Source organism: Pelodiscus sinensis, chromosome 5, assembly GCF_052426305.1.
Source record: "Pelodiscus sinensis isolate ZL-2025 chromosome 5, ASM5242630v1, whole genome shotgun sequence".
NCBI lineage: Eukaryota > Metazoa > Chordata > Testudines > Trionychidae > Pelodiscus > Pelodiscus sinensis.
Genome location: NC_143056.1, coordinates 69,469,527 through 69,495,819, shown reverse-complemented (window position 1 = coordinate 69,495,819; position 26,293 = coordinate 69,469,527). Strand labels below are relative to the sequence as shown.

The window sequence follows — 26,293 nt, the reverse complement described above, 5'->3', positions numbered from 1 at the left end:
GTACATCTTCTTGTGCAAGAGCGGGCGGGCAGTGTGGATGCTTTCTGGAAGAACAGCCATTCTTGCGCAATAACCCGCCAGTATAGACATAGCCCTAGATATTGAACCCGGCCCTGGTTGCTGCCAGGCCTACCCGGCGGAAGGCTTACACATGTAACAGCAGGGCTGGGTCCTAGAGAGGGCCGAATGCGCTGCCTGAAGCACAGTCTGAGGGAGAGGATTGGCTACTGTGGGGCTCTGGGAAGGGAAGGAGAGGGGGTGGGGTGGGAGAGCAAGTCAGGCATAGGGGCACCAGTTTGATAATCCCGCCTAGGGCACCAGAAATCCTAATGATGGCCCTGACTTGGCCCATGGTCTATCTGCAGGAAGTGTTTGTAGTGTACCTAGACCCTGAGGCTCAGATCCCCTGGTAAACCATCTCTGCCAGCTCCACAAGCTTATTTATAAGCAGCCATGTGGTCACCTGACAGCAAGACACTGAGTGGCTGCTGGCAGACGGACCATCAAGCTCACTGCCATAGACAGGCTGAAATGGCGACCCATCAAGCAGCTGGGCCAGTGACTAGGGCAGAGTTGGGGAACCAGCTGCAGCAGCAAGGTGGTGATGAGTTCCTTGCTGCTACTTTACCATTGGGACTTAGGATGGCAGAAGCCCATGGATTGCTGCAGGGAAGCAGAGTGTGGGTATGTGCCCTGGATAGGAGAGACAAGGAACTTGCAGACGGGTAAATCCAGCAGCAGGATCAGGAGTTGGTGCAGCACCAGCAAAGCTGAGGGAGAAAGGTGTCGGCAGCTGGAGCTGTACCAACAGCAAGTGATGAGCAGTTGCAAGTGACTGAAGAGTCAGACCTGGCAGCTAGTTAAGAGGCCAGAAATGACTAGCTGAATGCTAGCACGGAGGCTGTGCCTGCTGCTAGTCCCTGAGCTGCTCATGAAGTGGATAGGTACCAGTGCTGCTGTTGCTGGGACTAGCCAAGTGGATGCTACTGCTGTTCCCTGCTCTTAGGTCAGCAGCATCCATGACTTTCTGTTCCTGGGCTGCTGAAATAGCCACTGTTGCTTCTCCTGATGACAGTCAGTGGTGTGTGTGACTCCCTCTGGTGCTAGGGCTAGTTGCCAGGAGTCTCCTGATGCTGCTGGGGCAGCTGGAGGGCACGCACCTACCTTCCTGCTGCTAGTGAGTCACAACTTTCTGATCTGCAGGCTGGTGCCCAAAGCCTTTTCCAGACTCAATGGTCACCACTCTTATTGAACAAGTGTCAAGGAATTTCACAAACAAGCAGATCTGTAGATTGGCAAAAGGGTCTAGCTGACAACAGCGGCATTCCCACTGACAGGTCTACTTTCATCAACAAGGGGTGGCAGGATGCCAGGCCGAGGCCTTGCTAGTGGCCACTTTGGCCACCCACATTTCAGACTGCTGTCTTTCTGATCCTGAGTGGAAGGGCCGTAAGAAGTGGAAAGGTACAACACAGAGAGTCTTGCTCTAGCCCAGAACTGAGGCAGGAATTACTCAGCAATTCCTGTACAGGTTATAAACACCCCCTAATGTCACAGACACTGAGGGGCTTATTAGTCCTGTACAGACTCCAGCAGATCTCCTATTCCTCACAAAAAGTCATGCAGGGATTATAATCTCTGCATGGATTTTTTTTATACCCCTTGCCTGGGCTCACAAACCCTGCCAGATTGATTGCAAACATTATAAACCCTACACAGCCTGCAGAGTTTATAAAGCACACAAGGAACCCTAAGGCAGTAGATACTACATTCATCCATCACAAAAGCTGACACAAACATCCATCTTTCGAAATCAATAATGTACTATAAAGTATTGGAGCAGACTTCTCAAGTGCCACAGTTGGCAATCTCCTTTTCAGCTGCTCTGAATAAGATGGTAAACTGCCCAGAGCAACAGAGGCAGCAGCAGCTGGAAAACCCCCAGCAGTAACGAGGCAATGGGCACAGGACAGGCTGCCATGCAAGGGAAGAGGAAACCAGTGGGCAAAAAGTGGCAGGCGCAGGAGTGCAGTTTGGGTAGGATAGCAGCACCAGAGCACAATGGCCCTGCCTTTTGGTCCTTTGCTACATGTCCAGGGGTTCCTAGTGCACATTTTATTTTTAAGCAATTCAGAGGCATATGTCACAGAACAATTAGTAGAAAATGTTTGGAAATTAAAACATCCAAGGCAAGTCCTAAATGATTCATTCAGATGGGGCCAGAGCTGAAATTACATCTCAATAAGGGAATGAAAAAAGAAAACTTCAACTATGGGTTTAAATAAATAACCAAATGGTAGCAAGCCAGTGACATTAAAAAAAATCCTTCAAGTACTGAAGTGTAGAGCTGGACTATTCAAAAAAATTCTCCACTCTGCCTCTGTATCTCCACCAGTTCTCCAGGCTAATTTAGGAAGCAGTCTTATGTCTGGACCCTTTATATCTACAATGTCAACAGTATGAGCCACATGTATCAACTCAACTGTGTCATACTCACCATCTGCCTCTGAGTGACACCCAAACACATTCTGTGGGTGCCTCCTACATGACCCATTCTGTCTGGTAACAAGACAGCAACACCGCCATTTCTAGGCACTAAATCCAAGCGTTACAGCATGCTCATCACCGTGGGAGCTGAGCCACCTTCAAATCTAAGACCCTTAAAAACATCCATTGCTTTGTTTTTCATTCTCCGTTCTATTTGTTTTATTTATTGTGGAAAATCTAAGTAAATTAAGTGAGTTTTTATGATTTGTCCTGTGGACGATGAGGCCAATGGGTATTCTTTGCTAAGGAATCCATCAATAAGGGGCAGCTGGGAAGAACATTCTGTCTCCTGCACCCGTGTCTCACAGTTGCACTGTTTTGCTGTAACATCATTGCTAATGGCTGTCATTGTCCTGTTGAGAGGGGGCAGGGCCTCAGGTAACCAAGGCCAGTCCCGTGGAGGGCTTTAGCTATCAAGACGAAAAATCTTGATTTTGATTCTATGTTCTACCAGAGCCAATGCACAGAGTGAGGTGATGTAGACAGCACTGCTAAGTGCATGGGCCATCTGTAGATAGAAGAGGACATTTTTAGGATTGCAACTACATAGGTATCTAGAAGCAGAGAGGAGGCCAAAAAGGCCTGATCTGTCTTGATGAGTTCAAGGCACTTCTCATGTACTTCCCTCCAGCCATCACCATAACCTCCATCTTCTCCAGGCTGAGTTTCAGCCAGCTGGTCTTTACCCAGCAGTCAATGATTCTGTTGTATCTGGGAGATGGTGCAGACAGTGTTGGCTGTCTCTGAAATGTAAAGCTGTACGTGTCATTTGCAGATAGCTGTCAATGGAGATGGGGCTATTGCCTGATCTCTTCCTGCAGCTGCATGTTGAATAGGATGCAGAAGAGACTGAAACTTGTAGGACTCCACAGAGCAGGGCAGAGAGTTGCTTACCCATTGTGCCTAGTATATACATAAAGGACTGAACCAACCCACATTTCACCACCTCTGTCTCTCCCATCCCCGAGAGTCTCTGATGAAGCCTCCCATCCTGTATCTTTGCAGAGAGGCAGAGAAATTTTGTTATTCCTACATCACAGATGGAGAACCTGAAGCACAGAGCAGAATTTCTCACGAGCAAATAAGCAGTGTAGCTCCCAGGTGCCCTGACTTCCTGTCCTTTTTTCTAAGCAATCCATGCTACCTTGACAGGAAATACCACAGTTACATTGAAGTCTGGGTTGACCTAAAATACAGGTCCCGGAACCCAGAGGGATATGCCCAGCAGTGCGTGTGTCTAGCTGCAGTGCCCAAGGAGTCATTGGCTAAATTTGGGGGAGGGCCTTCAGGAGGAGGGATGTGGTCAAATGCTCCTACCTTCATGTGCCCCTCTACATCAGTGTGCACAACACACTCACTTCTCCTCAGCAGAAAACGAGCGAGGTTTAAAAAAAAATTGTTTTTGAATTTGGCAGGTCAAGTTTGTCAAGGTGAATGCTGCCAACCCACAGCTTAATTATTAACCAGTCCTGATTTCTGTTTGCATCAGCCTCAACACCAAGCTTTCAATGTGGATTGCACCCTGGACTCCTGGCTGTCAAGTCTAATTAGGCCTGATAAGGTCGGGAGACAGCAGGCAAGAAAAGGAGCTTGCCAGTTCTGCCTGGGTTCCTGCCTCTTAGAGATAGGAAAGGCTTCCCCCTAATTTCCTCTAGTCTGAACATAAGCACATGCAAACATTATTACTGTACTTTCACATACAGATCCTGGGAGCACATGCAGGTCTCAGTCAGGCCCCACTGTGGTAGTGGGGAGAGGGTCGAAGTGATGAAGATACCAAGAAGTGGGCTGTGCCCACAAAAGCTCATGATACCATCTACAGGGTTCGCTAGTCTTTAAAGTGCTACCAGACTATTTATTGTTTTTAAAGTCAATTCCCTCACACAGTCTGTGTTAGTGAGGACAGCTCAAGAGGAAGGCAATACAGGCTTAGGGATAGATTGGTGCCCGAGTCAGGGTCACGACCTGCCCACATGGCCTTCCCGTGGGGCAAAATGTTTTGTTATGATATGTAACAAAGAGTTTCAATCAACACCCCAGCATTTATCAGCCTGCTAACCCTATCTGGAATGGGACAGGCTCTCTGCGGAGGAAGGCAGGAGAATGTTGTAGGGCATCAGATCTCGGGGATCTCCTCCTCATGGCTCTGCCACTGGCTCACTTTATCACGGGACGGCCTGCAATAGCAGGAGAAGAGGATTCACTGATCCTTGGGTGCTTACTAATCTGATGACCCAGTAGCACTCATCTAGAATAAAAATGTGTGCTCCAAAACATGTGAAGATCTCCATGGGGGAAAGAGGCTGACAGGTGTAGCTACATTTATGACATTTAACCCTTGCTAATCTGCTGGACATAGCATCCCTAGCCCCTAACATCCCTCTGAATTCTTCAACACCCAGGCTAACTGGGGAAGAAGGAAAATGTCTGGAGTCCATGAGACAAATGCAAATGAAGAGTCTTAGAAATAGCAATTCCCAAGGCACTTTGTCGCCTTCTGGCCAGGAATATCTCCACCTGCCTGACGTATAGTCACGATGTGAGCCAGCTGCCCCTGCCATCGCTTCTCAACATCGCCCATGGGCAGGATGGAGGGGTGGCGCACTGCAAGCTCCAGAGAGGGGTGAGGAAGAAGCAACAGTGGCCGAGAGAGACGGGACGCATGGCCCATCCAGCATGGGCAGGTAGAGTGAGGCGCTTAGCTCAGGGCAATCAGGGGACACATCGAGGGAGAAGGAGCGTGGCTCACGTTGGGTGAGGGCAGGCTGGTGGGGGCAGCTGTCATGCAAAGACAGAGGGGTGATCCTGAACACAGACGTAATCACCTAAGTCCAGCAGGACAGGGCTCTAAGGCTTTCCACATAGCTGTCACCGGAGTGAAGCGACACGTATCCTGCTTGGCCGTGCCCCAGCTGGTGTTGGGGGATAAAGTGACTCTGCAGGAGGTGCCAGCAGGAGACTCAGAGGTGCCCATCCCCCAACCTGTTCTCTAAAATGCCTGTCACCTTTAGGGAAAGCCTGAGAGAACCTGGCTGGGTCGGCATCAGCACGAGCATGCAAGAGAAGTTCCTCCATGTCAGTGCTCAGTGGCACACACTTCCTGCTGGCAAGTGGAGCTCTTTAAACACATGCAGGACTGTGCTCCTGGGACTGCCCGGAGACTTTTCCTTCTGCTGTGTTTATTCTAAGAGCCAAATTCTGCCCCACCCTCCTGTGTCCAAGGCACAAGCCCTTTCTGTGACCCAGGAGCACTGAGTAGCATAGCTGGGCACGGAGGGTGAGGGGACACAATCCTACACCTTACTTCACAGATTACCTGCTGGGCTTTGGCTCTGCTGGCCCCTCTCCAGGGTCCAGGACACAACTGGGCTTACGTCTTTGCATTACAATAGTGCTAGAGGCTACAGCCTGGAGGGAGAGATTCACTGGGACAGAGGCCTGAAGAGACTACAAGGAGAGTTTTAGGGAGGGCTTTGAAGGTGGCTGATGAGGTAGCTTTGCCTCCCACGCATGAGGAGCAGCCTGGGAGAAAGCACAAAGAAAATGTAACAAGTGGCTGTCAAAGGCTATCGTGATGTGGATAGGTTATGAAGGGCCTGGAAAGTAACATGAAGTGGTTGACATTTGATGTGGGTAGAGAAAGGGAACCAAAGGGATGGACGCAAAAGAGAAGCAAGGTGAGTCCCGTGGTGGAACTGGAAAATGGTCTTTGCAGAAGTATTTTCAGTGGTATGAGTGGTGCAAGATTGCCTTGGTCAAGGCCAGAGATGAGGAAGTTGCTGTAATTGAAATGTGAGATTATGAGAGTCTGGATGAGCATTTTAGCCATATGGATGGACAGGAATTGGCTGCATCTTGGAGATATTCTGCAGAAAGAATTAGCAAGATTTAGACACAACCTGGAGGTAAGGCCATACTGAGAGGTTAGACTCCTCAAAGATGACACCCAGACAACAGGCAGAATGATGGTGTTATCCACACTGATCAAGAAAGCAGGTAATGGAGAGGGCTTGAAGCTCTGTTTTGATCATGTTGAGCTTGAGCTGCTGGTTAGATATTTGCAAGGATATGTCAGATGGATGGGTGGAGCTTTTAGTTTGGAGAGAAGGACACAGGTCTGGAGCAGAGAGGTAGATCTCTGAGTTGTCTGCATAGAGATGGAATTTAATTTTTATTTGGGGATGAGATTATCCAAAGAAGAGAGGGAGAAGTGAGGGGGACTGAGCCCTGTGTAACCCCCATAGAAAGCTGGAGGGGGGATGGAGGGTCCTCCACAGAATGTGCTGAAGGAAGAAAGAGAACTTAGGAGAGGACAGAATCATGGAAGTCCCAGGCAATCAAGATTTGAAGAAGAGCATGGCTGATGGGATTGCAAATGGCAGACATGTCCGTCAGGATGGCATCTTGGTTCTGAGCTTTGGCCAGGAAGAGGTCATTAGAAACTCTGGTGGGAGCAGTTTCAGAGAAGTGCAAGGGACTGACACCAGAGTGGAGAGGGTCCAGGATGGAACTGGAGGAGCAGAACTCCAGGTAGTGATTGTAAACAGCACCAAGATCAGCAAACAGCCATCAACTGGTAACAACGTCTAGTTATTCTCTGAACCAGAGCGGTTTCAAACCAGCAGCCTAGAGGTAAAGGGCTCTTTTAGAGCTCAGTAACCATGCCATGTGCTACCTAGTGCCCATGTCTGGAATGGGTTTTTCTGCAAGTGAGGTTCACTCCTTTTGGGTAATGCAGTGTTAGGAAGCAACTGAAATGATAATTAAAATGGGATTTTTCTTGCAGCTGCAGAATAATAAAATCCCAGCTAAGTAAAGTAAATCTTGGGCATGAATAAACTCTGCTCCCTTGACAACTGCCTATCAATCAGTTGGACTTGGGGATGGCTGTTGGCCAAGAGAGAATCTCATTTCTGAAGTTAGCAAATTGATATGTAAGTTAGCTGAACACACATGCACTCAACCCACTATGAGCACAGAATATTCTTTATGCCTTTCAACAACAGGGGGAGTGTGGATTTATTTAGGTAGCCACTGAAGGTAATTTGGAGGTGTGAGCCATCTGGCATTACATGAAGCAGCTTGTTAAGTGTAAGGTAGAAGAATTTGCACCTCTACAAGAGGAAGGATTTCATGTTGCGAAAGCACCAGATGGGATCGGCAGACTATTCAATTCTTGGTTCTGCCACAAACACATGAAGGGACCATGGACAAATCAACTGTCTGATTTGTGCCTCAGTCACTTGTTCTGTGAAAACAGGGATATGAAGATTTGCTTGGATTATAGGAATGAGGCTTCATTCATTAATAAAGAAAATGTGCTTTGAGACACTTTCTTACTTATGAGCGAACAGGTTAGAATAGTCCGTTCTAATAAACAGCCAAACATTTGAATGCTTCCCCAAACCTTTAATCAATTATTGAAACCTTTACAGCCGCTGGTAAGATTTCCAGTAATTCCTGCATTTGGTCATGCTACAAATGCCACATAATTAATCATTCACACAGAATCTGGCATGTCTCTTTTTGAACCCAGCCAGCACCAGAAAGTACAGAGATAATGGCAAAAATGCAAGCTAACTTTTTTGAATGTGAGGAAAGGTTTGGATTCAATCTGAGATTTAGGTCAAAATTCCAGCTTTTTCCCTCTCTCTGACTTGACTCACCAAGCCCTCCTTTGGGCAGAAGTAAACAACTATTTTCACAGATAAAAGAGGATGGTCACCACTTCTCTAATACTAACAGCAATAAGACCAATACAAATAATGAATTCTCCAACGTGATAAAAATGGGCATAATATTACTTTAAGTAGAGAAAGCAGGGCTTTGTGGTTAAAGCACGGGATTCCAGGTTCTATTTCTTTCACTGCTGTTAACGTGCTGTGTGAACTTGGGGAAGTCACACTGGCCTCTCTATTTCCATCTATGGAATGGTGCTAATATGCACCCACCCCATAAAGAGGTTTTTATGTTCAATTTACACTTGAGATCTTCAGATGAACAACACTAATTCAATATTAGGTGTGCATTTAAAAATCCACAAGTTAAAAGTAAATGCACTCCTGAGATTACTTTAAAATCTCACTCACTTTTCATTATTTATGCTGTTTGCCTTGTGCATTTCTCTTACTTCAAACAATGAAAATGTGTTTGTCAATTTCACATTTGTTTACATTCAGTTTCAAAATCCTCACACATTACAGTTTCCATTGCAAACTGCAGGGACTATTTTGATGAAAACCAAAAAATATGAGCAGTGGATTTTTAAAAAAAAATTATAGAAACATCTGATGTTTGTCTCTAAAAATTTAAATTGTGGTTCATGACCAACCCAGCACATTCACTTAATGCAGTCAGAATCAGATACTTGAATTGAGTAGCTAGCAGGCCCACCCTTAAAGTTCCTTTCAATGTTTATTGAGTCACAAATACGGATTGCAGAATCAGTTTGGATCAAATGCGCACTGGCTTGAATCGGTGCCTGAAGCTCATCCAAACTTGTGAGTTTAACTCTTAAAAATATTTTCCATTCTTTATGTGGTTCTTTACTTTTAGCCTCTGGAAACAGCAGTGCCAATAATACACAAAAAAGTTGTTCTTGTGAGATTTTAAAACCAGAAAGTATTGGAAATCTTGCTAGCCAGATTGTTGTGGGATTTTAGCACACTCATGTGATGCAAACATACAAGTTGCACAGCTGCAAAGTCTGAATCCCGATAGGAAATTGCTCTAAAATCAAGAGCTGTTTGGATTTAGGGGGTCTTGGTTTGTGCTGTCTGTTTGGCTGATATGTATCCAGAGCTCAAATGCTCATGCAGACAGAACCACTTGAGCTAGCTTGTGACGAGCGATGAGGAAAGCCTTATAAGGGACAAGCATTGTGCTCTATGCTGGAGGAGTGAAGGAACACAGCAGCAGGAGCCCTAGCCCTAAATGCTGATGGCTTTCTGGAGGGCAAACAACGGTGTGTGGAAGACATGAGATACACACAAGAGAAACAAGAGTCACTAGGAAAAATATGAGACATCTAGGGGGAGTCGGAAAGGAGGCCAAGTGATAGAGCCATTAGGTCACTAAGGGTATGTTTACACTGACATAAAAAACCCATTGCTGGCCCATGACAGCTGATTTTGGCTTGCAGGACTATACAGTTATGGTGTAGATATTCAGGCTTGGATTCAAGCCTGGGCCCCTTTCACGAGGTCCTAGAGCCTTGATACTGACAATGCAGCTTTATAGCCCTGCAGCCCAAGCTGTGGGAGACTGGGCCAGCCACAGGTGCTCAACTGCAGTGTGGACCTACCTGTGGGCTCAGACAGGTCAGTGGGGCAGCTGGAGGGAGATGAGGAGCGAGGTAGAACAGTAACATGAGGCGCGAGGGGCGGGTGAGATGAGAAGCTGCAAGGTAGTTTTCAATGTAATTTTTACAAATACTCCCGACTGCTCTCCTTTTCCAGATCTGACATGGCATGGACTAAGTGAAAATGTCACTGCACTCGCTCCTCATTACCCAGGATTGGTACGGAGTGGTAAGCTAATGTGTGTTTCTGCAATGCGGGGGCAGGGATATTTTTGATAGTGTCTAGATATTTTCTAACTTGATATTTGTAGTTTTAAACACATACAACATACATACGAGGTCAGCCCAGCTGGGCACAGAATTCATGTGCTTCATACAAGAGACATGACATCAGATAAACAAGTATTCTAGACAGCCTGGCAAAGGGAGGAGGACTCTAGCTAGTGTGATTTAGGGGGAACAGAGTACCCTACTCTCAGGAACCTGGTACTTCCTCCAGGTCAGAAATTTGGCCCTTTTTTATTAACTGGACAGCAACTTTCCATAGCCAGTGAGGAACTATCCAATAATACCTGCCAAAAGCAATCACATTTAATCACCACAAAGAGTGGAAATTTTGTCAATACAAATTATTTGGTTTCAGAGGTTCTGATCAAATTAAGTGGCTACTGAATTAACAAAATTACCCTGAGAAAGGCTGTGCTTGACTCATTTCCAATCCTGATGAAGTTGAAAAATGGACAGAATTCCTACAAGAAAAAGGCCTCTGAAAAGATTTCCTGCCCAAGTGGGACAGAGATGTTTCATGCACATCCTGAACTTGAATGGGCTGATCCTGAGAGCTTTGCTATCATTAGTTCTCTCCTAATTATCCCAGTTTGGGAATCTGGACATACTCTAAGGACAACTGCGTTAGGCTCCTCATAGACTATTAGGAATTGAAGGTTGCAGCATAAAGATATTTTCCTACTGATTTGCAATGAAGTCTTGGATATGACCTGCAATGTGAAAGCCACCATAACTTGGGCATTATAAACATGCATGAATGGTCCATCAACCTTAAGCTCCTCTTAGTACAAAGGTTCTTCAAGCAAGCTGTGGGCGGTAGAGGACTGGTGACTTGCAAAGCACTTCCAGGGTTTGCTGAAGAGCTGCTACTCTCACAGCCATTAAGCCCCTGTCAGCTCCAAGCAGGGACGCTTCCTGACAATTGTAGTCTAGTTCAGGACACTTGCAATATTTTTTGTCCAACTACATAAAATACAAAAACCCAAGCCCCTCTCTGGGCCCTCGAGTGCCTGTTTCTTGTGCTAAACATTTCTTTAGTGCAAATACAACACTCATCAAACCTGGAGCAGGAGGGATCACACAAATACAAAGGGAATAACCCGTATTTCACTGGGAACTCAGGGCTGGCCTTATCAAGAGGCGAACTGAGGTGGCTGCCACTAGGACCCAAAGTGTAGAAAATTGTGTCTGCTGCTGGTGCATATAACAGGAAGAAGGCAGAATTGAGACCTTTTAAAGTTTTGGCCCAAGCAAGGGGGCATGGAGGTGTCATTTGAGTTCCCCGTCTCAGGTGCCAAAATGTTGTGGGCCAGCCCTGTGGGAGCTACTGAGAAAGAGTAGAGGAAATTCAGGTCTTGGGTCCTGGGGTGTGTGTGGATGCAGTATTAATAAATGGAAAGTCCTGCACATAGGGGGTGTGTCTAGACTACACCTCTTTGTCAACAGAGAGATGTAGATTAGGCACATCAAAATTGCTAATGAAGCAGGGATTTAAATATCCCGTGCCTCATTAGCATAAAGATGGCCGCCGCTTTTTTCAAAAACGGAGCTTTTTCGAAAAAACGGCAGTCTAGATGCAGATGTGTCGAAAATAAACCTTTTTCGACAGATCCTGTAAACTTCATTTTTTGAGGAATACAGGATCTGTCGAAAAAGGGTTCATTTTCGACAGATCTGCGTCTAGACTGCCGTTTTTTTTGAAAAAGCTCCATTTAGAAAAAAAAGCGGTGGCCATGTTTATGCTAATGAGGTGCAGGATATTTAAATCCCTGCTTCATTAGCAATTTCGATGTGCTTGATTTGCATCCCTCTGTCGACAGAGGGCTGCAGTCTAGACGTAGCCAGGGAGAGGAGATCAAGAGAAGAGAATCAATATGAGGGATGGGAGGAATACAAGGGTTGAAGTTTAATATTGTTCCCTTCATAGTGTCCTAATACTGGGCATGATTGTATGTAGCCTGTATCTGGGTGCCAAGGGGAGGTAAGGTACGGACCATTCAAGTCTACTACCTGAGCGCAATGATTGCTTCTGTTTAGTGCCATTACTGGTAATACGTTTCCAAGAGCAGGGCAGGCCAGAGTGACAACGGGTAAGGCCATGGCCCTGCACTCCTCATAATGCTGTCCAGAAGATCTTGCCTCCGTTGGGTGGTGGAGAAGTCTACACTACACCCTCTTCATAGCTGGCACATCAGTTGTTCTTTAGGAGGCACTGTGTCTGTCTTATGCCCAAATTTCCAGGACTTTCCTTTGGGCTACCTGCCACAGGGATTTCTGGGGGTAAAACCACACTTAGGCCCTGTCTGTGTTATTGCAGCGAAGTACTTGTAGAAGCAGGCAGGAAGCTGTGTGATTGGGACTGGGAGGTGAGGTGGCCAATAGTCTAAAGTTTAACTATCAGGAGTTGTAAGTTCAGCTGTATGGTACAGGAAAGGTCTTTTTCCCTAGACTGGTGGAGGGAAAAAAATCTTAGATTTGAGGTCTTACCTCATATGTCAATAATTGATGTTACAGACTGCCCCTCCCCCATGCTTTATGAAATTGACGTACGGATACAAATATGCATAGCTCGAAGATGCTTTGGACAAAATACCTCATGTAGCCTATCAATTTTAATGTCTCAATCTGCTGGATCTGTGTATCTCATTTTGGTGTGTGTATCATTCTTGTATGTGAAGTTGGAAATATGGGTATGAAATGGTTTATGGTTTTAAATGTGTAAATGAAAACCATCAAGGGTGTTTCCCTCAATGTCTGGATGATCACCTGTAAACATCATCTTTTGTCCTTTAAGTCTAAGCAGTGGCTGGTTTTAAGAAAACATGTTTCCACCTCAAATCGCAAAGTCTGACCAGGTAATTTTCCATGAAAGGGGAGAATGCAGAAACAAATAATTCCCACCCAAAAGGAAGGCTATTTAAGATGCAAAGTTGTCAAGCTCTTAGTCTTTGGCTCGCATGACACACCCAAAGAAATAAGCCAGAGATTCCCAGGGAAAAAAGATTTTCCTTGGCTTGGAGGTTTGGTTGAAATAAGAACAGTTTTAGGATAAGTTTGCAATAAGCTTTAATACATTAGAACTAGCTATGCATTTTCTGTTATTTTGAATTGGTAATTTACTTTGCTTTGCCTGTTTTCACTTGCAACCTCTTAAATCCTACTATTTGTGCTTAATAAAATCACTTTGATTTACTATTAATGCCAGTGTAAATAAATGTTACCTGGGGGAGCAATCAGGGTGCACATCAGGGGTGGGCAATAATTTTTTAGGGGGGCCCATTCCAAGAATTTGGAAAGTGGTCAATGGCCACACACTTCCATATTAATTAGGGTTGCCAGGTGTTCGGTTTTGAACCGAATAGTCCAGTATTTGAGCTTTCTGTTCGGGAAACAAATTGAGAAAATATAAATGAGAAAATATAAATGTCTGGTATTTTCTAAATAAAATGTAATGTAGATTGTGATGTAATGTCAAGTGTGTCCAGTATTTTTGTTGAAACCATCTGACAACCTTAATATTAATGGAGGAAGTGCGTGGTCTGGGATGGAGGTTGGGCACAGAAAGGAGTTTGCAGTAAGGGACTGGGTTGCAAGAGAGGGTGTGGGGTCTGGGAGGGAGTTTGGGTGAAGGAGGCAGTGTGACTGGTTAGGGGACTAGGGTGGTGGGGTTTGGGCTGTGACCTAGGACAGGAGGGGGTTGTGAACTGGGGTAAGGGATTGGGATAAAGGATATGGGAGGGAGTATGGGGGTAGGAGGAGGGCAGAGGGTTTGGGTTTTGTGGGGTAGGGGGGCAAAGGGTTGGGGGTGCCAGAGGCAGGCTCTGGCTGGGAGACATACCTGCTTGACTCCCAGCCAGCAGCCTTCTCAAGCATACCCCCTCCCTGCCCCGTCCCTGCACGGGCTGCAGGGGCCATGTGGTTTTTGAACAGCTTTGAGCCTGAGGGGAAAAAGGGGAAGGTACTTTGCAAGCTGCCTGTTTTCAATGGGATTGTGCTGGAGGCAGGAGCAGCACGTGAAGGCTCACAGCTGTTCAAACAAAGTCCCGCAGCAGCTTTCTTCAGTGGCATGTGGGGGGCAGACAGGGAGTCTGCCTGAGACTCCCCGCTGCATCTGCAGGCTGGATCTCGTGGCTTGGCAGGCCGCATCTGTCCCGTGGAGGGTATTTTGCCCAGGCCTGGTGCACATCCACCTTTCATTGTTAAAAGGGGGCTTGCCTGAATCATTTATGTGGAGTTCTGATCCCACTTGGGGGCTGGTTTCCTGGAAGTTTTGCCCAAAACTGCATTCTCCTCAGTCCTGAAGAGGTTCAATGTCTGTATAGCAAAAGGGTTGGGGGGGAAGAAAAGAGGGAAGGCGATGATCTCAGCTCTGTGCCTTGGCTTGGGGAGACCAGGAGATCTGGCCCAGCAGAACAGGGTGGTGATAAGCCCCAGAGAGTAAGGTGGTGAGTGTCAGTGGCTTTATCAGCACACCAGGAAGCAGCCCCAAGGGGTCTCACATGACCGCACCCTGTCACAATTGGCGCATGCTGAATATATCTGCTCCTTGGGCACACAGCTCACTACTAATTGTGATACAATGAGCATGAGCACAAAAAGCCCTGGCCTAAGGAGGAGAATGAAATCAAAGCCACACAACAGAGGAAAGGAGTGAGAGCACTCTTACCTTGCGTGAGTAGCAGCGCTGTAGGAAACGAAAAACAAAAGAAGGAAAGAAGAAAACAGGAAGACTGTTAATTCCCCAGTTGGAGATGATGCAAAGGCTATTTGCAGATGACAGTTTTAAATGAGTGATGAAGTTGGCTTAGTGCAACGTGTAAGCTCTCTGTAGCCGCATGCTTGGCGCAGGTTTGTGAGCATGCCCAGTAGCAGCAGGATGAGAATGAGGCTGGTGGAACAGGTGCATCCCAAGGGCACTGTGGTCAGACGTATTCCCCCTCCCCCATGAGCGAAGGCAGAAGGATGGGACTTGGGACAGGAGAGTGGGGAAGGGAGAGGAAAAGTGTGTGGGGATTGTTGCTCCTGAGATCAGGCTTTGAGATGAGCCAAAGTGATTTAAAATGAGTTTGAAGTGTCCCTGTTTGAGGCACACTCTGTAGAAGTGGAGAGGTCTTGCAAAAAACAGGGCAGTCTTGGTACACTGGCGCCCTGTCAGATCTTCTCTTGTAAATCAGATGTGAGTGTGGGGGTAAGAGGAACGAAGGGGTTCACTGAGAAGAACTTGGCAAGGGCAACAAATTTATAAAATGGGCATTGTCCTTGGACCAATGGAGATGGAAGTAATGTCGCTAGGCATCATCCCCAAAAATTCAGAGAAGTCCTGATTTGCACAGGTCCATCCCATGTCTCACAAGCTTAGCTCTGAAAGATTTAGAGTCCCAGATGTCACAATGCACCACCGTGTTCAGTCTTCATAGGTCTCCTGGCTTTTAGTTGCACCTATGCATGGAGCTATTGCACTGACATACACCACAGAGTCTCCCCCATCAAATAAGGATGCAACTCCATTGCAAAAACGCCTTGCAAACAGTTATTTGGGCCTCAAGATTAGTACAGGCTGAAATAGTAGACCATTGGAGGAGACGATAAGAAAGGAGAGAACAGCCCTATAAGGAACAATGTAATTTCCCAGTTCCAAAAATGCTCAGTATTGTTCGCCTGTTGTCATTCACTCTCATTACCTGATGTTCCCCTCGCCCCCTTAGTCTCAATAGTGGTCAGAAAGAAAGATCCTGTTGCATCTGTTCTACATATTATCCCTAGAAAACCGACTAATATTCAACCAACTCCATGAATCCTGCCAAGAACTAGGTAAAATGCTTCATATTGGCTGACAATAGCAAACCTTTGTCTAGGAACTGAGCCTCAGTTCCATCAGTGAAGTTTGCCCTCTACTCCTCCCTCAAATGGAAAACTGTGCAACTGGCATCTAAAGATTGGGTTGTGATGATGTGAAGATTTGGTTAACTGGTGATAATGCTTGTTAACTGTTACTATAACTCTTTCAGTCCAAGAATCTCAAGACACTGCACAGACAACTAATCAGTATTAGCACCCCTACTTTACACATGGTGAAACGGCAAAGAAAGCTTAAGGAGAACATTTGAACGTAGGCACCTAAATCGTGGGCCAATTTTCAAAGGCATTGAACACCCACATCACCCATTGCTTTTAGTGTCTGCTAACCCCATCTGAATATTCACAACACATGCAGACAGGTACCACCGTTTAAATACCAAAGTTTGGAAACTTTGCCTATGAGACTTGTCTAAGGTCACCTGGTAAATCTAGGAAAAGTAACTGTGAGTCTTGGTTCTCAATCTCTTACTGCATCTACTGGACAATTCTCTCCACCACATTTTTTTGATTCAAGTTTCAGTGAAGTGTTTGAACAGGCAATAAATATCAGCCACATGATTTGGTGTGAACATGATAATATCATTGGACTCTACATGACCACACAGTCAGCCTGGAGTCTGGCAGCAGCTTATTGTCCTTCTGTGTCTATTTGGATTTGGGAGGAGAGGGCATCAAAAAATGGTTACAAGCTTCAGAATTGTCTGGAACACTATTAATTAATGTGAAGTCCTCTGGCATGCTTCTACTGTAAATAGCAGGGCCATTCAAGCAATAAGTGAGAATGCATCTGCTATTCCCCTAAATGTGCTGGACAACTGCTATCTGATGGGAATGTCTGAGGTATGTCCTAATACTGCACTGATTTGGAAGGAATGCCCATGGAATGCCAGCAGCATAGCAGATGTGTCACAGCAGTGAAAGGGCTCTGAGTAGATTCAGACCTCTAGAACTAAAGCCTTCTATGGATTTTCAGAGTCTATTCTCAGTAAATCCTAAAAGGAGAAGAATCTCCTCGGTCCTCCAAAGTAATGACGTAAACATGAAATATTTTTGAGAATTTATGCAAGAAAAAGAACTAATACTGCTACTAAAACTAGCTATGATGTAGATATGAAGCATGAGGTCTTTACTCTATAGCTCCCCTTGTCCAACTCACTTCTAAAATGTAGCTCCCCAGGCTGTTCCAGTCCTGGGGCCTAGATACAGCTCTGGCAAAGCCCCATGTGTCTCCCCTGCAAACTGTATCTAACTTCTACTGCAGGACCTCCTACTTGTAGTGATGTTTCAATGTGACAGAGTGAATATCGTGCAGTAGCTTCAGGAACACTCAGAAGATTTTAAGTGAATTAATTATGAAAATTATTAATAGTATTGATATTGTAATCCTGGTGTTATCTGTTTAATATTAATTCAATTTATTTTACACTACTTCTAAATTTTCAATGCGCCACTATTTTTGTATTAATCTATCTGCAGATATTCACGAGACAAGGTGGGCGAGGTAATATCTTTTATTGGGCCAACTTCTGTTAGACAAGCTTGAAACTTTTGAGCCACTCAGAGTTCTTCTTTGGGTCTGGGAAAGGTATTCTGAGCATGGTGAAACAGATTGTTTAGAAGCTGATCTAACAAAAGATACTACCTAACCCTCCTTGGGCCTCTAATATCCTGGGACCAACACAGTTGTAACACCATTGCATATCTGCAGATAATAGTTACAGATTTTAAAAAGCATCAGGAGTTTGGGAAGATTATGTTGCTTAACCCTGGCTTATGTTTGGAAGTTTTCTCTGAAACCTTAAGAATTAGAAATAAATGGTTTGGACCTCTCCTGGTATAAATAGATGCAGTTTCACTGACTTCAAATTTTCTTAAAACTAATGCTTGGATTCTGGATTCTCATTCCATAACAAGACTGGATGCAGTGACAGACTTCATGGTTGCAGAATTCTGAGAAATGCAAAGTAGGAGCAGATTTTTGATAGCCCAGAGCTCAGTAACGTGATTAAACCACTGCCAGTAGCTGGAATACCAATTGTGATGCTCATTGCTGAAACAGGCCTTTCTGAAACCTTAGCACACCTAACAGAGCAGGAGGGAAGGGAGAAGTGAGTGACCTCGAGGAGTAAACATGACCCTGTGCCCTCCTGACTTGTTTTTCCAGAGCATACAGTTTTGCAAGCTGGAAGCCTGGCATGTTAACTATTGCTATTCAGCTGATTAATTATAGGCTGGAAAACACCACAGTTAGCTTCTGTTCAGCAGTACTTTTGATGAACAATCTTTGTAATACAGGCTGTGCCTCCCTGGTCCGGCACCCTTGGATCCCAAACCAAAGAATTCGCTGGACTAGGGGTTAATTCGAGCTAGGTAGGCAAATCAGGCAACCGGAGTTGCAAATGAAGCCCGGGATTTAAATATCCTGGGCTTTATTTGCATGTTCCCGTCCAGCCACCATTTTTAAATCCCCCTTAGTTCGAACGAACTGCCCGTGGCTACACACAGCCTAGGCAATATTCCTCAATGTTCCTTCATCTACAGCACTCCATTCATTTCTCATGTTGGGTCTCTTCACAGCTCTAGTCAAATGCACCTCAATGGCATCCCTACTCTGCTATAACTCTGGACAAATATAATTCAATTGCTTCACACAAGCAGAAATATTATTAGGGCGAGTTCACTCAGTGTTCAAAATTAATCTAATAGTGAAATATCACTGGACCCTTAAGCTACAATGATTATAAAACATCACCAGTTTTCATGTTTCATAAAGCTGTTATCATATTCTGGTGCTCTGGGATTTGAGTTTATACTTTTCATTTGCTTTTGAGCCTGAAAAAGAAATGTTTTTCTCTTCTTCAGTTATGCTATGATATGATACATGAATATCTGAAGGAGCCTGTAAAGCTAGGAATGAAACATCAGGAATACAGAAGAGGAAGCCAAGGGACTGCTTTATCTTTATCTTTCTGAGTGAATATAGTTCACAGAATATGATTTCACAGGCAGTAGCTTCCTTCTTGCACATGGACCTGCTTAATGTACTTTAGTCCTGACCTGTAATATCCACTGTCAGTCTAGTCCTGGATCCTCCTGTCCTTCTGCCAATACACACCAATTCTCATCTGGAGCACCCCTTTGCTTTGTGATCTGGGGCTCTCACACATGTCTGCTAACTAGAGTACCTCATTCCAGATCTGCAGTGCCTTCTGCTCTTCCAGTCACTGATCATGACACAGCTAAGTCAACGCACTCCACTCCTGAAGTGTGGCCTTACTGTTATTGGTGTCAAGGATATTCTTAAGTGCCTGATGCACCTTACTATAGGAAGCCATTAAAATAAGCCCAGCTTTTACACCCTAATAGCAACCCTCTGTGTTCCTTGCTTAAATCTTGCAAGATCTGAGAAGAGATGAACACAGGATATGGCAGACAAAGCAGGAAGCATTTATTCTGCTGAACTCCCAGGAGTTCTTCAGTGTATCATTTTCCAGACTGTGATGAAGAGGGCAGGACAGGGGATTCCGTTTTCATTGATAAAATGAAAGAGTTGATAAAAGGCATATAAAGCTAAAATAAATCCCTAGTGTAATATCCAGAGCTCCAGTAGAGTACATTAGGGATGAATTCAACACATGTTCTTCCTTATATATGTCTGGCCTCTGTATATATGCCTAATTAAGCTGCAAGAACTACCCTGTGAGAATGAAATGTTTCGCATAATCACTTGTAAAATCAGAATCAAGACAGAGATGGTCCTTTAAGGCTCAGGACTCCAGGTAGCCTAAGGTTCTGAAAGGGGCATCTGGTAAACTACAGAATCATCATGACAACTCTAGGGTGAAATTGCTTTGATACTTTCTTGGTCTGATTGGCTTGGTTCCAGACAGAGAGGTAACGGCCGGTGAGAATCCAATCAGTTGAAGGAGAATTCAGCAGGAGCACAGACGAGCGTGGTGGCATGGCCAAGATATACAAGAACAACTTTTCAGATCTGAATCTTTTTCCTGAAGCAGCTTTGCTTTGTCATTTACTGAAGCTGCCTTCATTTTGCTAGTGCATGAGCCTGTATTTGGCCTGTATCTGAATCAAAACCTTGGATCCCAGAACTCCTAAAGTAGTTTTGTTGCCTTAGTTGCATAAGGGGCTGAACCAAAGTCCCAGATCTGAATACTTGCTTTTTTCTATAGTCTGGTAATTGGTATCTGAACTTCACAGGCCAGGCCAGTATCCAATGTCTACGATTTTTGTGTCTTCTATACAGTATGAAGCTCATTGGCCAACTAGGTGATGCATCAGGGCCAACATTCATCTTGCTGTAAGTCACTGAGGGCTCATCTAGACTACACGGAACAGTCAAAAGACAATATGCAAATTCCGTGGGAATTTGCATATCTTCCAATCACACTTTCGAAAGTAGTTTAGATGCAGCTTTTTCGGTGAACCCCCCCCCCCTTGTCAAAAAGCTGCTCTTCCTCAAAAATTGAGGTTTATGTGGCTTTTTGAAATGGGGGGGGGTTCACCAAAAAAGCTGCATCTAAACTACTTTCACTTGCAATTGGAAGAAGATATGCAAATTCCAATGGAATTTGCATATCCTCTTTCAACTGTTCCACGTAGTCTAGATAAGCCCTGAGATCAATGAAGGTTGCTCCCAAAGTGATTTTGGTCCAGTATAAGAGTCGTGCAAACTGTATAGTGCATCCATTTTCTAATCCCTTATGTTATTTTCATCACTGTTTGCTTCACCACAGAATTAGCCCCACATTTTATTCTTTACACATTATAGATTAAGGGAAGGTCTATACGGCCACCTCAGCCAATCTAATTTATGTCACTCATGGGTGTGAAAAAGACACCCTGCCGAGCAACACAAGTTACAGACACCTAAGTGCTGTCTACACCAGTTCTATGTAGCTTCTGCCTCTCATGTAGGTCAAGTAATTAAGTAACACTAGCTCTTCATTGGGAAACTTGCTACAACAAGTTAGTTCTGTCAGTATATTGCAGAGGAAATATAATCTCACAAGGTGCAAACTTTTGATGGGGTGCAGAGGACTGTTTGGAAAAAGAAATGAAAATTTTCTAGAACTATTCTCATCCACTGATCATGAAACAATCTTCCAACTATGACTCTCAGCCACAACTGCACTCTTGGAAGTGGAGTTTTCTGTGCCAGTGCTACCCACTATTATGCAGATCCCTGCAAACGACACATCCATTGCCCCTGCTAACAGGGATTCTGTGTTTCAACTTGTTGTGAGGACACAGCTTGAAGGAACCACTTATTCATGAAGTTTCCAAGAAGGATTCTCACCCTTCTGTCAAGTGGAATAATCCAAAGTTAATATTCAGCCACTATCCCTGAAATTCAGTTTTTTGCCAGTCTGCTGTGAATTGTCCCAATTACTCGCATGAATTGTAATTTTCCAAGTGTGAGCCCCATGCTTATGCAATGTCAAATGGAATCTTCCAAAGAGGTGTCTTTTCTGCAGTTGCTCACACCAACTCTGTGCTCTGCTTAACAGTTGGGTTAACCACAGGGCAAGCAAAAGGTGGAGACTGGCTCCAAGAAAAGCAAGCTCCACTCCTGCAGTTCTGGAGTGCAAAAAAAATTGTTGAGGCAGATGTGTGAACAGAGAACAGACAGGCTGGAATTTCTCTGAACCCCGAGAAGCACTGCAGGGCAGCAAATAGCAAAATATCTGTCTGAATTGTAAGTTAATGTGACTCCAGAACTACCATGAAAGTAACAGTGAAACTAAAAGATGTCATCTTTCAATGAAGAAGACTTGATTCACAAGAGAGGCATTTAAAAGTGACTGATAGAAGGCTGGCCAGGCAGGTGGCTCAATGTGCTGGGAGTAGGGATGTAAACGACTAATCAACTAGTTGACTACCTGATAAGCAAAAGCTTATCGGATAGTCAACACACTAGTCAACTAGTTGCTCTCCCCGCACGTGCTGCCTCTATCAGAAGGAGGCAGCAAGGGGGGAAGAGAAAGGAGTACTGGGGGGAGCCAGCTTAAAAGCTTGTTCCCTCTAGCTCCATGGGAGGAGGCAGGGGTGCAGCGGCGATGTTCCAACTTTGAAACGTATAAGAGTCACCACTGGGGCTCTTGTACATTTCCAAGTGGAAGCACCGCATGAAGCCTGGGGCCAGCCAGGGACGGTGAGTCTTCTGCAGGCCCCAGGCTCCATGCGGCGCTTCCACTTGGAAATATACAAGAGCCCCAGCAGGGCTACACATGGAATTTCAATCTTTGAAATGCACAAGAGCCCCTGCTGGGACTCCTGTACATTTCAAAGGTGGAACACTGAGCTAGTCCTTATTGACTAATCGAATAGTCGGTGGAAATCCAATCGACTATTCAATGAGTTAATTAATCCAAATTTAACATCCCTAGGTGGGAGGCTTCTAAGAACTGCTATGCTCAGTAGACAGGGATTTGGTCACTGTTACTGCAAATAAGAGAAACAGATGTAGCCATGAGACTCCATTAGTTAACTTCTTGGAAAAGGAGAGGGAGACAAGAGTAGAAAATTTGGGGGGCAGGTGGCAGACTGGAGCAAACCAACCTCCCTGCCTCCCCACCATCCTGGCCTTACTTGCTAGGCAGAAAGTGCCCATTTCCTTTTGGTGTTTTGCTTGTTCACTTCTGTGCTACCAAATTGAAGTAAGAGTTACCTTTATTGGTGCTCCTTGCACCTTGATATGCCCTTACTGAATTACTATTAGTCTTCATTACGAACATTGGAGAGATACCAATGTGAAATCTGTTCTATTTGAATTCTCTGGGCATATTGACATAGTAGCTGATAAAGGAGAGTTACACGATTTAGCTATTTGGACTTTCTGAATGTCTTTTTAAAAAGCCCCTCACAAGAGGCTATTCATGAAACTAAACATCCCTGGGGTGCAAAGTGAAATTTATCATAGATCAGAAAGCACCGAAGGGACAGGGAACAAAAACTAGGAAAAATCCATCCATTTCTGTCATGACGAAAAGGTTAATCACTGCATGCCATAAGGTACCAGCCCAGCATGGAGGCTGTTTAAAATATTTACTAATGATCAGAAAAAGGGACTGAGCAGGGAAGGGGCAAACATTGCAGGTGACACAAAATTATGTAGTGAAGAAAGCTGTATTAGAGATTTATGCAGATCATGAAGACATCCACCGACTAGGGAAAGGATGTTCCACAGTTATCCAGGACACAAATCTTTGCACCTGCCTCTGAAATATCCAGTCCTGGCCAGAGCAGGTCTGAAAATGTTTTTCTTCCCATAGAAAAAATTGACTTTTCATCAAAAAACTGAAACATTTTCAGCAGAAGCCCCCCAAATGTCCCGTTTCTGCTTTAAAAAAAAACCCTTTCAATCATCTCTCATACTGGCCATTCTTAGAAACAGGTCCTACTGGATGATCAGTCTGATCTGGTATTGTAATTCTCCCTACACAGTTCCAGCTGAACACTGGGACTGCGATCTTCATCACTGCTCAGAGTGAATGCTGCCTCAGTGGCCCTTCACCACTTTAGTTTATTTTGGGGGCAGAAAGTATTGGCAGGAAGGCCAGTCTCACAGTAGTGTTGTGATAGATACAGGTAAAGTCCTGATGGGATAGATTTCATTAGTCTGTATCTTGGTGCCTCACAAATATTGCAATTTAGATGCTAAGCTCTGAGCATGAGCCTGCAAAGGTACAAATCCCAGTTTAAGTTGGGATCCCAATCAGAGGGCCAAGACTTCTCCAGTATAAGTCTTAGTTCTAGTGAATACTACATAAGAGATATTCTTTGCTGGTGCTTTCTGTTGTTATGTATATAGGAGAGTTTAGCCAGCAATCTGGACTGACTATACTCTGCTGAACACCGTGTCCTGTATTGCTGTCCTGGGTGGCACATCTTCAGTTAGGTGTCTATGGTCAACTGCTGAATTCGTAGAGCGAGTTAGCAGTGACAGAGTTGGGAATTTTAGCGGCACAAGGTATCAAACCAATATGTAGATACAAATTCAGACAGCCAAATCCTGCCCTGGGATCTTTGGATGGATCCTTAAGCATGTAAATGCTTCTTTATGCACCTAAGTGCCAACTGACTCTGCTTTCTGGCTGTGAAATGTGGACAATGAATTGAAATCAGATGCATTTCATCAGTGCTGCCTATCGTTTAATTCTTAAGATGAACTGGCAGGATAACAAGGCACCTGGGGGAGTCCAAACCACTGGTACTCAAGCTACGATTGAGAAAGCACAACTGAGATATGCTGGCTCTTGCACTAGAAGGCCTGAATGGTGATTACCTCAAAAGATTACTTCTTAGTCTGCTGAGCCAAGGGACATGCTTGCATGCCCAGAGAGGCCAGAAGAAATGCTCTGAAAGCACTCTGGAGAACAATCTAGAAGCGTGAGCTATTCCGACTGCATTCTGGAAACAGCCTGCATGCAACAGAGATAAATGGAGAGTAACAACAAGAAGAGCACAAGCTGATGAAATCCACATCCCGTGTGAAAGGTTACAAATATGCCAGTAGAATATACAAGCAGAAATTCCTCATCAAAAACAACTTTATCTGGGCCTGCCAAGAGTTACTGAATCTGTTTCTCTTAGTGGCCTTGTGAGTCATTAGGGCCCATGCTACATGATGACAATAGTGATTGTTGTACTGATGAACTTTAAAGTTAATGGTATCTATATATCATAGTATTTTATAAGTTGTAAATTTCATTATTTCAGCTTTTTAAATCTGAAATTTCATGGAGTTGTAATTGTGGGGGGTCTTGACCCAAAAAGGTGAGAGGGGTGCCGGGGTGGGGGAGGGGGCTATGATAATGCTTCTCTTACTTCTGCACTGCTGCTGCTGGTGGCACTGCCTTCAGAACTGGGCAGCCAGAGGGCAGAGGTGCTGCCAGCAGCAGTACAGAAGAATGGCCTGGTATGGTATGGCCACCTTTACTTCTGTGCTTCTACCTGCATAGCTAGACCCTGAGTCAGCAACCACCATTCCATGGCCACCCCGCTCTAAAGGCAGCAGCACAGAAGTAAGGGTGGCCATACCATGACCCTAAAATAATGTGATCATCTCCCCGCAACTCCCTTTCGGAGCCCCAAGTTGAGAAAGGCTGGTTTCCCCCATGAAATCTGTAGAGCACAGGGTAAAAGCCAACAAAAGACCAGATTTCATGGAGAGGGGGAGAGGCCAGATTTCATGGTCCATGACATGTTTTTCATGTCTGTGAATTTCACAAGGTCCTACCTATGTGCCATCTAATTCTTCATTAAAGCCAACAGAAAACCTCTGCAACAGTGCCCTCTCGTGGGAGCCCTCTACAGTACATGGACTCTTTAGAGAGGCCATAGGATTAAGACGGTGGCCATGTAAAAATACATTGAATCCCTCTTTCCTTTCCTTTATTTTTAAGTGCTGAGAGATTGTGCTGGCTATAGTCTTACCAGGCTAATGAAATGTGCATACCTCTCCTTCTGTGGACATGTTTCTTGGAAATTTGCAGATAATATTCACAAATGGACAAGTGCTTCATCTTCTATTGTATCACATGCCCTGCTGGTAAATAGAGGCTGCCCATAGGTGTGCCTGTGTTGTGACAGAGACAGGCAGGTGCCCTTTAGGAGCTGTCCGGCAGACCTTGGGTCTGACACCATCCTCATTTATACCTGTTTTACACTATGTGACCCCATTGTCTGTAACGGAGTTACTTTCAATTTACACTGGCCTTGTAAGGATGAACACCATTAAATAGCTTCTCAGAGAAATCCTGATTTGTTTGAACCAGTTCTGCATTGTGTAGCATTGATGGGGTAACCTACAGAGGAATTTTAAGTGATCTTGGATGCACACACTGTAAGACTGTAGTAGGGATGCATTCCAACTCAGAAAACACAAATCAACCAAAGAAGAATCCATTTCCTGTGGGACTCAAACTTATATTAATAGCCACCCTCTGAGACAAATGGAATTTCTCTCAATCTTGTTCTATCTGAAGACTCTAAACTCACATGATGGTTAATTACCCCGGCTGGCATCTTTGTTGCAGAAGCACCTAAAATGTTATCGTGCCCAAATTATGCTCAGACAGGTACCTCAATCCACCTGCATGTCAGCTCAGACACCAAAAGAGGAGAGCCACTTATTAGGTGCCTATGTTCAAATATTACCTTTAGGGGCAGATCCTGAACCACTGTGGCAATGGAATGACAAATGGATTTCAGTGGCCCAGGGAGAGGTTTAGCGTGTGGTCAGGCAGGCGGACACAGGTATTTTTAAGTATGGTTTAG

General features: G+C 44.9%; 1 protein-coding gene across 5 annotated transcripts in view; it reads right to left on the bottom strand.

Annotated features, from left to right (window-relative positions):
- The window catches only part of SLC8A3 (solute carrier family 8 member A3), a 179,816-nt gene that overhangs the window by 17,455 nt on the left and 136,068 nt on the right, over positions 1–26,293 (bottom strand). For 3 of the 5 annotated variants that reach the window (XR_012903475.2, XM_006130304.5, XM_006130302.5), the window contains exon 4: positions 14,802–14,819. The exons of the other annotated variants lie outside the window; for them this stretch is intronic. Coding sequence is in view for 2 of the 3 variants with exons in the window: in XM_006130304.5 (XP_006130366.1) it covers positions 14,802–14,819 (18 nt within the window). In the remaining variant the exon portion in view is untranslated. The remainder of the gene's footprint in view (positions 1–14,801; positions 14,820–26,293) is intronic. 5 annotated transcript variants of the gene reach the window in all.